The 13111-nt window shown below is 45.2% G+C and overlaps 1 protein-coding gene across 2 annotated transcripts in view; it reads right to left on the reverse strand.

Annotated features, from left to right (window-relative positions):
* Positions 1-13111, reverse strand: part of LOC135808878 (receptor-type tyrosine-protein phosphatase delta-like) — a 71464-nt gene that overhangs the window by 33555 nt on the left and 24798 nt on the right. The window contains exons 2-7 of one of the 2 annotated variants that reach the window (XM_065322120.1): positions 7645-7830; positions 7206-7400; positions 5916-6101; positions 5144-5332; positions 1015-1218; positions 129-428 (exon numbers count right to left, since the gene is read on the reverse strand). In XM_065322120.1, the coding sequence (XP_065178192.1) occupies positions 129-428; positions 1015-1218; positions 5144-5332; positions 5916-6101; positions 7206-7400; positions 7645-7726 (1156 nt within the window). In that variant the 5' untranslated portion in view covers positions 7727-7830. The remainder of the gene's footprint in view (positions 1-128; positions 429-1014; positions 1219-5143; positions 5333-5915; positions 6102-7205; positions 7401-7644; positions 7831-13111) is intronic. The other variant, XM_065322121.1, reaches the window with a different exon arrangement.

A 13111-nucleotide genomic window follows, 5' to 3' on the forward strand; every position in this document is an offset into this window, starting at 1 on the left:
TGGAAAACGGATGTGTGCGGTTAAACGAGATCTGACTGTAGTGACCTCACTGGATACTGTAGCAAACTAATCAGGTTGTGCGCTGCATCACAAGCTTCAGTACCAGCCCTACAAAGTTTCAACCTTACCTTGAACAATGAGTCTGATGCTCTTTTGTGCTCTGCTAATGGGATTCCAAGCACTGCAGGTGTATGTACCGCCATCAGCTCTGCGGACACTGCTGATTTCCAGCTGAGAATCTGTCGTATTGTGATGTATATTACTCTTGTTGGTGATTTGGTAGCCTAACTTGTCCCACGAGTGCTCACTACTCTCGGTACTCTGCCATGAGAGGGTGATATTCGTGCCGACAACCTGGCATCTTAGAGTAACATGGGTGGAGATATTTGCAGTAACATTCTGTTGTGGAATGGCGATTGATGCCGGAACTAGAACAGACACAGCATTGACATGTGTACATGCGAGTCACTTTGTGAGTGAGAACACCCATCCATGGCAAACCAATCTAGGACCAGCCACAATCACGAGAGAGGGAATAATCTCATGACTATTCCAGATTTGTGTCTAGTAAATGTTAGTCAGTAGCAATAGTGCTGTTGACGTTGCATGGATGTTAAGTCACTGAATTCACTTTTTCTCAAAACGCTGCCAGGAAAGTAAAAAAGGCCAGCATTTCCCCAAGTTCCCTGCTAATGTTTACAGTTCATGGTATATTTGTATGTGAAAGGACTTGAGCCAAGTAATGGCAATATGATCATACTACAAAACAATTAAAAAAATACAAATACACTGAAATACTCCCTGATGAACTTCCAAGGGAAAAACATTGGAGAGCATTACAACTGAAATTGCAGTGTACGGCTGTGGTGGTGGTGGCGGCGGCGGCTGCGGTGGTGGTGGTGAAACTTTAAAAACGTGATTTATTGGCTGCAGCGGTGCTTCCGAATATTGAAGAAAGACATAAGAATGGACTTTAAACAAGACGAAGTGGACATTCATTGGATAATGACTTACGAAAGCACTCTGGAGTGGTGTAGTCTGACCATTGACCATGGGTTTGATTCAACACTATGCATTTCACAGGCTCGGCCGTGACATTCATATCATACCCGTCCACACATTGGAAGTATGCCATGTCATTCAGCTGGGTGGAGTTTGCTTCTATGCGACCATAGAGTGGTGCATGGATCTGCGTAATCTCACAGTAGTGGTTGATTGCTGAATCAAGGCACGTAGAATAGTGGCACATGTATTCTTTTGAAATAAGTTTGAGAGCAGACTTGGGCGTATTCACCCATCACGCCACACTGCACTTTTGCCAACCCACACAAATCGCATAACACCAGGCTGTCCAACCGTCCTACTTTGGACCAACACATTTGTGTACATTTACATGGGAGACAATTGCCTTTGTATACATTATATAAGGGTGTCCTGCTTTGAAACGTGGCAAGGTTGGACAGACTATAACGCATGCTACCGTCTTGAAGAACCTAGTCGGGACACTGACCGATTGAGAGCCTCTCCTTGAATGTCACGCTTTAGAGCTCAACCACGGCACCATACCTCAACCACGGCACCATACCTCAACCACGGCACCATACCTCAACCACGGCACCATACCTCAACCACGGCACCATACTGAACAAAGCACATGCATAGGGTATGCAATAGCTTCTGTCTCTGCAACCCATACTGCTACGATAGCTTCTGTCTCTGCAACCCATACTGCTACGATAGCTTCTGTCTCTACAACCCATACTGCTACAATAGCTTCTGTCTCTACCACCCATACTGCTACGATAGCTTCTGTCTCTACAACCCATACTGCTACGATAGCTTCTGTCTCTACAACCCATACTGCTACGATAGCTTCTGTCTCTACAACCCATACTGCTACAATAGCTTCTGTCTCTACAACCCATACTGCTACGATAGCTTCTGTCTCTACAACCCATACTGCTACGATAGCTTCTGTCTCTACAACCCATACTGCTACGATAGCTTCTGTCTCTACAACCCATACTGCTACGATAGCTTCTGTCTCTACAACCCATACTGCTACGATAGCTTCTGTCTCTACAACCCATACTGCTACGATAGCTTCTGTCTCTACAACCCATACTGCTACAATAGCTTCTGTCTCTACAACCCATACTGCTACGATAGCTTCTGTCTCTACAACCCATACTGCTACAATAGCTTCTGTCTCTACAACCCATACTGCTACAATAGCTTCTGTCTCTACAACCCATACTGCTACGATAGCTTCTGTCTCTACAACCCATACTGCTACAATAGCTTCTGTCTCTACAACCCACACTGCTACAATAGCTTCTGTCTCTACAACCCATACTGCTACGATAGCTTCTGTCTCTACAACCCATACTGCTACAATAGCTTCTGTCTCTACAACCCATACTGCTACGATAGCTTCTGTCTCTACAACCCATACTGCTACAATAGCTTCTGTCTCTACCACCCATACTGCTACGATAGCTTCTGTCTCTACAACCCATACTGCTACGATAGCTTCTGTCTCTACAACCCATACTGCTACGATAGCTTCTGTCTCTACAACCCATACTGCTACGATAGCTTCTGTCTCTACAACCCATACTGCTACGATAGCTTCTGTCTCTACAACCCATACTGCTACGATAGCTTCTGTCTCTACAACCCATACTGCTACGATAGCTTCTGTCTCTACAACCCATACTGCTACGATAGCTTCTGTCTCTACAACCCATACTGCTACGATAGCTTCTGTCTCTACAACCCATACTGCTACGATAGCTTCTGTCTCTACAACCCATACTGCTACAATAGCTTCTGTCTCTACAACCCATACTGCTACGATAGCTTCTGTCTCTACAACCCATACTGCTACAATAGCTTCTGTCTCTACAACCCATACTGCTACAATAGCTTCTGTCTCTACAACCCATACTGCTACGATAGCTTCTGTCTCTACAACCCATACTGCTACAATAGCTTCTGTCTCTACAACCCACACTGCTACAATAGCTTCTGTCTCTACAACCCATACTGCTACGATAGCTTCTGTCTCTACAACCCATACTGCTACAATAGCTTCTGTCTCTACAACCCATACTGCTACGATAGCTTCTGTCTCTACAACCCATACTGCTACAATAGCTTCTGTCTCTACAACCCATACTGCTACGATAGCTTCTGTCTCTACAACCCATACTGCTACGATAGCTTCTGTCTCTACAACCCATACTGCTACGATAGCTTCTGTCTCTACAACCCATACTGCTACGATAGCTTCTGTCTCTACAACCCATACTGCTACGATAGCTTCTGTCTCTACAACCCATACTGCTACGATAGCTTCTGTCTCTACAACCCATACTGCTACGATAGCTTCTGTCTCTACAACCCATACTGCTACCATAGCTTCTGTCTCTACAACCCATACTGCTACGATAGCTTCTGTCTCTACAACCCATACTGCTACAATAGCTTCTGTCTCTACAACCCATACTGCTACAATAGCTTCTGTCTCTACAACCCGTACTGCTACGATAGCTTCTGTCTCTGCAACCCATACTGCTACAATAGCTTCTGTCTCTACAACCCATACTGCTACAATAGCTTCTGTCTCTACAACCCATACTGCTACAATAGCTTCTGTCTCTACAACCCATACTGCTACGATAGCTTCTGTCTCTACAACCCATACTGCTACGAAAGCTTCTGTCTCTACAACCCATACTGCTACAATAGCTTCTGTCTCTACAACCCATACTGCTACGATAGCTTCTGTCTCTACAACCCATACTGCTACGATAGCTTCTGTCTCTACAACCCATACTGCTACGATAGCTTCTGTCTCTACAACCCATACTGCTACGATAGCTTCTGTCTCTACAACCCATACTGCTACGATAGCTTCTGTCTCTACAACCCATACTGCTACGATAGCTTCTGTCTCTACAACCCATACTGCTACGATAGCTTCTGTCTCTACAACCCATACTGCTACGATAGCTTCTGTCTCTACAACCCATACTGCTACAATAGCTTCTGTCTCTACAACCCATACTGCTACGATAGCTTCTGTCTCTACAACCCATACTGCTACAATAGCTTCTGTCTCTACAACCCATACTGCTACGATAGCTTCTGTCTCTACAACCCATACTGCTACGATAGCTTCTGTCTCTTCAACCCATACTGCTACGATAGCTTCTGTCTCTACAACCCATACTGCTACGATAGCTTCTGTCTCTACAACCCATACTGCTACGATAGCTTCTGTCTCTACAACCCACACTGCTACAATAGCTTCTGTCTCTACAACCCATACTGCTACGATAGCTTCTGTCTCTACAACCCATACTGCTACGATAGGTTCTGTCTCTACAACCCATACTGCTACAATAGCTTCTGTCTCTACAACCCATACTGCTACAATAGCTTCTGTCTCTACAACCCATACTGCTATGATTGGACACGGCAAAGAGGAGAGAGACTCAGAAGAAATACTGAACAGATAAAACAAGCAAAGGTGGAGGAAGAAGCCTGGAGCAAGCAGAACAAGTGACATACGAGCGAGCATAAGTGGTCACAGTCCGATCCAATAGGATAGGTTGCAGGGGTGTAGGTAGACTGACCCGTGACTTTCTCAGGAACCAAGTGACTCTGCCAAGTTTGGTGCAATGTGGGCTGGTACCAGGCATGCAGGCACTACATAGCCGGGAACCACTCCAAATGGACCTGGGGCTACAAGCCTAGTTCTTTAATGATGAGAAATACGACAAGCAATGCCCTGACCATGGATACTATTGGTATAATTCTTTCCTTCCTATAGGATTAAATGCATTACATCTAGATTAAAGAAATGAGTGTGATAGTAGTGTGATAGTACTTCAAAGCAAATGCATTCATGTTTCGACATCTGTGAATCCCAATCATATGTGCTTGCAGAAACCAGTGTACAGCGTGCAATGATTGACTTGGAGGATCTATATTATCTGCACTACTCACCTATACACGCGTGAAAGCCTGAAATATGGGAAATCCCCATCACCCGGCCAACATGTTTAGTGCTCTTTGTCTCAACTCACTTTTCATTTCATCAATGCTTTATCTCAAGAATGCACAGGGTACTTACGGCTGCATGATCCTCGTTCCGACCATCTACCATTGACCTCGGTGTTCGGTATGCAACGAATGGAAGAAGTGCGCTCCTTTACATATCCATAATTACATTGATACTGACAGATGTCATGGATTCGCCGGCCAGAACAACTAATGTTGCCATTCTGGATGGGAGAATAGCTTTCACAGTAGGAGGGTTTTCCTGTATATGACAATAGGTAGAGGCATACACATTCAGCCAGTGAGAGACTCTACATGGCATACACATTCAGCCAGTGAGAGACTCTACATGGCATACACATTCAGCCAGTGAGAGACTCTACATGGCATACACATTCAGCCAGTGAGAGACTCTACATGGCATACACATTCAGCCAGTGAGAGACTCTACATGGCATACACATTCAGCCAGTGAGAGACTCAGCAGAGGTTGTCACCGGTTTTCATAGTCCCAAAATGATTCATGTGTTTGTCAAAATTATAAAGTCATGCTGGCAGCCATAACATGAGCCATGCCATAGACCAATATACATAGGCAATGTCATATTTTCATCAAGAGCAAACAAATACCGTGGAAATGAAGAGGGAGATTTTTGTGTTCTTGAGGCAATACTTATTATACTCTTAGTACATTAAAACAAAAACCTTTGACCCTCTGCACATACTCAGTGATTTGCATAGTTTGTATTTCACCCTATACAACCCACACTTGCACAGACCATCAGGATAATTGAGCACCTGGATAGTTGGAGTTTGCCGAGATAATAATGGAGTACTGTACTTACGTTCACATGTGGGTTGGGTACTGGACCACATCCTATTGGCCATACACACTCCAGTAAGAGAACGATTTGGATGATTTTGCATGTCATAGCCAAGTCTGCAAGTGTACGTAACTGAATCCTCGTACTTCAACCCAGTCACTGTGTAGTTACCATTGATAGGTGCACTAGGGTCAGGACAGCTTTTACCTGTAGACCATGTACCAATAGAGTCAACCAATAATATGTCTATATTTTAAAGTTTGATAGAGTTTTACAAAGGAAAACGTCTGAAGAAAATAATGTCTGCCACCACCAGGAATCAAAAAAGGGCTATGATACATCATCATGATCATGTTTTCTTTTCTCTCTTAGCAGTGAAGAACGAGGCTAAAGGCAACTTGACAAATTAAAACATAATTTAGTTAATATTGCTGCTACTTAAAGTAGAAAAAGAAAAGGAACATATGGATATGGGTTAAGAGTAACTGTCCACCACTGTAACTAGATAATATATACAGTCAGAAAGTGCAACAACTAGGTACAAAACTGACAGAGTACTGAGACATTCGGCGACCTGACACCTAGCTCCTAGATATGCATCTCCGAAGCGCTAACCAACACTCAACAGCCTTCCAACTCAGAAGGTTTTATGATAAGGGGAGACCAACGCGGTTTTGTGCAATTCGTTTTCACAAAGCTCCCCCTTCTGTACTTATCTTTGATATTTCTGAGCCGCCCCAAGTTGGGTGGTGTGCTGCTTTGCTGCTTCGATTTGTAGTTAGACCGCTTTGTCAAGTATCTTACTGGTCTCGTCACCGTCCAGTAACAATCAACATTCTTTGTTAGCTTGGGACTTTTAGCTTGTAGTCATTTTCGTTGCGCTTTCCTTCAAGTCTGTTGGCTTGCGCTTTGGAGATGTGTCGGAGGAAGGTGTCAGGTGGTCAAATGTCTCAGTACTCTGTCAGCTTTGTGCCTACTAGTAGTTGTTGTTCTTTCTGACTGTATATAATATCTACAGTCATGGCCAAAGACATCCAACCCATGTGCCGAAAGCAGCGCCAAGGCTCATGCGGCCGCTGTGGCCCTCGGATCAGTTTTGGGAACATGCATGATGTCATTGAAGTGGAAACGCGGCACTACTTTTGACTCGCAGGTCAGATTTCCTTGGCCACGATTGTAGTTACAGTGGTGGACAGATACTTAACTCGTATCCATATGTTCCTTTCCTTTCACAATTCATTATTGACTAAACATCTGAGTTTCATATTGCACACCTACTTCCACTACATAGAAAAGTATTTATATACGTACGTGTGCAGGTTGGTGTGTTCTTGCTCCATGTACTATCTGCCTGACATAGAGCATCGGTATTCCCTGTGAATCCTGTATCACACACCCATCTAACAGTGTCAGCATATTGAAAAGGACCTATCCAGAGACGCTGTCCTAGCCGTTCTACATAATACTGTCCAGATGTTGGTGTTACTGGAATGGGACATTGGCGGGCTGCAATCAAAGAAAAGATCAAATTAGAGGTCATTGGGTTCAGGTCACATGGATCTGCGCTCCTTTGTTCTCCTTTGACTACCATAGCTGCGATGTACAAATTCTTTGTCCTTTCATCTTGCGATGCATGATGGCATCATTGAGCCTAATGGCTGCGAAACACTGAAGTCATAAAAATTCCGCTGTGGGCTGGGGGGCATCGAGTTGTATACCCTTGGTTTTGTACTCTTGATAATAGACTTACGTAGACATGTAGGTTTGGGTTGAGACCATGATCCAGTTGCTGTACATGTCACTGTGAGTACACCACTTGGTATGTTCTTCATCACATAACCTGTGATACAAGTGTATCTTACAGTCTTATTAAAGTCAAATCCTGTATTTCTAGCTTGACCATTGGCAGGTTGACCAGGATTTCCACATGTTATCCCTGTTTGAAACACATGTTGTAGAAAAATCCCGTACGTGAGTTATAAGAAAGAAGTAATGAAGTTGTGAACGGTACCATTCGCCTGTTCAATAATGCAACAATCTCTCCTCTTCTCCTCCATACCCTCTCAGCCAACACATGGCTCCCCTCAGTAACCTTTGCACACACCACTAAATCGAAACAACAAAGGGGTCACGGGCACCTAAAGTATCGTTATAACAATGTCTGCCTGTCCTTCCCCGAAGGAGTCCTAGACCTTTCGAATTGGCTGCCTTGCCAGCACCGACCATAGACCCTGCAGCCTGCCATCATGACACCTGCTGTGGCATCGGTGAAGGCCCTTGGTAGGGCGCTTGCTGTGCACATCGGTGCGTTCGAAGACGAAACACGGCAGTGCGACGCTTGGCTGGCAAGTGCCCACGCTATCAATGACGACGGTAATGACAGCGACAGCGAGTCGCACGCTAAAGCAGAGTCGACACCAACATACCGTAAGCTGCGAGTATTCCTAACTGAATTTAAAGAATACGTGGACAAATTGAGTAGCCTTGTGGAACGGTATGGGATCGCGGTGTATAAATGGAATCCCGTCGACAAAGACGGCAAAAAAACAAAAAATGGCCTTAAAAGAACACGAAAATTGGTTAATGGAAGAGTCAAGGTACTGCAAACGTTTGGCACAAATGAAGTCCATGATGGTGGACATGAAAGAACAGCAAATGGTAGAGGCTGGTCAACCGGCAGCAATCAAGCAAGAACCTGTGGAAGCGGCCCACAGTCTGCCGGTGGACACCCCAGCCATCGCAGAAATTACAAAGTTGCTTGCCAGCCACACGGAAACCCAAAAATCAACGCAGGAATTGCTAAGTAAGTGTGTCAAGGGCGGTCAGTATGCCTCTGCCCTAAAAACCGTGGAGCTACCAAAATTACAACTGAAAAAATACGGGGGTGATCCAGTAAAATTCAAAGAATTCTGGGACACCTTCCAGTCCACCATTCATGAAAACAAGGTGTTGTCAAATGTTCAAAAGCTAACTTACCTGAAGGAAACGGTTAAAGACAAAGCCCTGAGTGCCATATCTGGGCTTGAGGTGAGCGATGCCAACTATGCAGTGGCACTTACAATATTGGATGACCATTTTGGCGATAAGCAATCACAAGTTGACGCGCATTACGTGGCAGTAGTTGACTTACCCGGTGCAACCCATCAAACACAATCTTTGCGCAAGTTGTATGACGGCATCGAATCACACATGCGTAGCCTGACGGCAATTGCTCAGGATGTAAACCAAGACATATTTGTGTCTCTAATCAAACGGAAGCTGCCTGAGAGTACCATGCTGCAACTCGAACTCTCCATACCAAAACGGGGGAATGGACAGTTGCAGAACTACGAAAGGCTCTAGGTCAATACATCCGGGCACGAGAAAGGGTGGAACCACAAACAACAAAACTCGATGCCAAATCAGAATCAGCAGAATGCTTCAGACCGCCAGTCTCGCCATCCAGTGCGTTCCGGGCATCTGGAGAAACACTTTGCCCACGCAAAAGGAAACCCAAAATGTTGGTACTGTAAGGGTCCCCATTTCTCGGATACTTGCAAAAAGTTTAATGGTCTTCACGAAAGAAAAACGGAAATCGGTAGCAGATGTTTTATCTGCTTGCAGGATGGTCACAGTGCCCGCCAATGCAAAGACCCATGGGCTTGCTTCCATTGCAAGAGAAAAACACACCATCGCAGCATTTGTCCCACACTGTTTTCGAACACGACGGACAACCCATCAAGACAATCAGACAGAGCAAAGAGCCCAGGGCAAAACACAACGGCAGCACTTAGTGTTAATGCAGAGGAATTTATTCCTGCCAGCAGTGCTATGCTCTCCGCAGGAGAACATGTAATAATGCAGTGTGGTACGACAGTGATTGCGAATCGCCATGGCAACGAATCACAGAATGCAAGATTAATGTTCGACACAGGGTGCAGTCGTTCTTTCATTACCAAGAAAATGGTAAAAGAACTCAATCTGAAATCCACAGGTCGGGAAACGTTGTCCCTGGCGGGGTTTGGTGACAGTAAGCGCAAATCGCAACAGCTCAATGTGGTTGAAATTCAAGTACAGTTTTTGGATGGGTCCTCACAAACCCTCACGGTCAATGTTGTGCAAATCATCTCCTGTCCGGTCAGAAAATACCCGATCGACCCTGAGAAATACCCAATGCTAAATCGTGTACATTTGGCGGACTCGCTCAGTCAGCATGCAGAAGATGTAACCATTGATTTACTGGTCGGCAATGACTACTACTTTGACGTAATGGGCAATGAGCACATTCGCCTCGACGACGGCTTATGCTCCTAGACTCTAAAATTGGTTTTATCCCCTCGGGAAGAATCCTGATGGAAAGCCAAGATCATGAAGCGCCCGTAATGTTGGTTTCGGGCATACGGTTACCCGAAACGAGAATGCCAGAATTTGCCATCGAAAATTTCTGGAAAACCGAATCAATTGGCATTGAAGATCCCCTGGAGGATAAATCTCAAGATGAGCAAGCAATGGAGATTTTCGACAACAGCGTCGACTTCAAAAATGGGCGGTATGAGGTCAAGTGGCCACGGAAGCCAGACGCTACGGAACCACCACGCAATTTCGCTCTGGCTTTCGGTCGCCTGCAGTCTCTCATGAAACAAATGGCAGGCAAGCCACAGTTCAAAAATCAAATACGATGAAACAATCAGAAATCAGGAAAAGATGGGCATAATCGAACGGGTCTCCAATGCCGGTCCAGACGGGACTGCGCAACGGGCACATTACTTGCCACATCACTGTGTAATCAAACCGGGTAAAACCACAACGAAAGTCCGCATCGTGTACGATGCCTCCGCCAAATCCAGCAAGGAGCAAAAAAGCCTCAAAGAATTTCTGCTCAGAGGGCCGGTCTTTCTTCCAGACTTAGCTGGTCTGCTACTTCGATTCCGAATGCATGATATTGCTAGTGTTAGCGATATCGAGAAAGCCTTTCTGCAAGTTGGCCTCGCAGAGGCAGACCGAGACACAACGCGGTTCCTGTGGTGGGATGACTTGAATGGGCCTTGCACCAAGTACAATCTTGTCACATATCGGTTTTGCAGGATACCGTTCGGGGTAATCTCCAGCCCATTCCTGCTGAGTGCCACTATCAACACGCACTTAAAATGAACAGACAATGAGATTGCGAAGATGATTCTCGGCAACACATATGTCGATAATGTTATTGTTGGAGCCAATACAATAGATGAAGCCAAACGAATTTATGATCAAACAAAGCAAGTATTTACTCAGGCGTCCATGAACCTTCGTGAATGGGCTTCGAACCATTCCGACTTCCTCTCTCACATTCCAGAAGTTGACAAAGTTTCTGAAACGGTCATGACAGTACTTGGTATTCAGTGGTGTACACCCACCGATCAGATTTCGTTGGTCGGTCATGACGTTGAGCACGTGATCGTTCGGACCAAACGCCAAATGTTGCAGGTCGTCTCAAAGTTCTTTGACCCAATGGGCCTGCTATCTCCAATACTGTTGCAACCAAAAATCCTGATTCAAAACCTGTGGAAATTGAAATGCGACTGGGACGACATCCTCCCAACAGAAATTCTAAATAAATGGAACGAAGTCACAGGTGATCTAAAGCAGACCCACAAAATTCTAATTCTGAGACGGATGACAGTCGCACACACCGGAGCAGTCACATACACACTTCACTGTTTTTGTGATGCCTCTCACACAGCATATGCAGCGTGTGTGTACCTTGCGGTTGTCGACGAGCAGTCAGGTTATGACTCTTGTCATCTTGTGTTCAGTAAAACCCGCCTAGCCCCCATCAAGGAATTAACAATACCAAGACTAGAATTAATGGCGGCCTTGATCGGTATTCGGTCGTTACGATTTGTACTCTCACAATTGAATTTCTCGGAACAACCCAGACTGGTGCTGTGGTCTGATTCGCAATGTGTGTTACATTGGATCAAGAAACCTGAAAAACACGGTACATTTGTGGACCGACGCTTGAATGAAATCCGGTCTCTGTCGTCGGTTGAGTACCGGTATGTGGACAAAGCTGAAAACCCTGCAGACACTCCTTCTCGCGGGGCCACTGTGGACACACTGAAAAATAACAAGAACTGGTGGCACGGGCCCCAGTGGATTAACAATGAGCAAGGTTGGCCATCGGTGTTGGTGATTCCTGCGAACACCGTGGAGTTGGAGAAGTCTGCCAACACCTTACTGGTGGCGGAGGGTCCTACGGAGTACCCAATGATAATGAATTTGGAAAGGTATTCGTCTTGGGGAAAACTGATACGTGTCTCAGCATATGTTTTGAGAGCTATAGAACGTATGCGTGGTAATAAATGTAATGGGTTTCTTATATCAAAAGAGCTCAAGAATGCGACAATGGTTTGGCTACGACATTTGCAACGTACGGAATTTCCAGACACGCTCAAGTTAATTCAGAAAGGAAAGCGAAATGATCTAGCCAACAAACTCGGCCTGTTTATGGATGAAAACGAAATAATGCGGTGCAAAGAAGGGTTGGAAAATGCAAATAATTATACCGCTACGGTCTAAATTCCCAGTCCTAATACCCAAATACGGAATAATCACAACTTTGCTAATTGAAGAATGTCACAAACGGCTAATGCATGGCGGTGCGAGTCATACACTGATGTTACTTCGTATTGCATATTGGGTACCGCAAGGACGGTCAACGGTGCAGCGTATCCTTAAACAATGCAATGTACAGTAAAACCTGTAACTAACGACCACCCCTTGGTGCCCGGAAAAGTGGTCTTTAGTGGCAGGTGGTCTTTAGTTAGAGGTTTGCACCGCGCGACCATATATGGATCCCATTATATGATATGTATGTCAAAATGCAGATAATACAATCCCCCACCACTTGCGCACTGACATTCTTCTTTCAGATCATACAACACTTGGAGAGAGAGAAAATCAAGTTTTTTATACACCGGAAGCGATACGACCTTTTGACCCGTATGTCGGACTCACTGGGTTTCCAGAGCAGCGCTGGCCTGGCCAGGCAGTGGACTGTAGTCACTATCGACTCCATCCTCATCTGTGTGAGACTACACTGGCAACTGGTATCAGTGTGTAGATCTACAGTGGAAACTCAGTCGCTCCGACTTGGATGTAGTGTAGCGTAAACTGTACTGGTGTGTACCAGTACGTGATGCGGCGATGTTGCGAGTTTTCGCACCTTCACTGTAGAATAGTATCCGCCATCGTAT

The sequence above is a fragment of the Sycon ciliatum genome, chromosome 2 (assembly GCF_964019385.1).
Source record: "Sycon ciliatum chromosome 2, ocSycCili1.1, whole genome shotgun sequence".
Classification (NCBI taxonomy): Eukaryota; Metazoa; Porifera; class Calcarea; order Leucosolenida; family Sycettidae; genus Sycon; species Sycon ciliatum.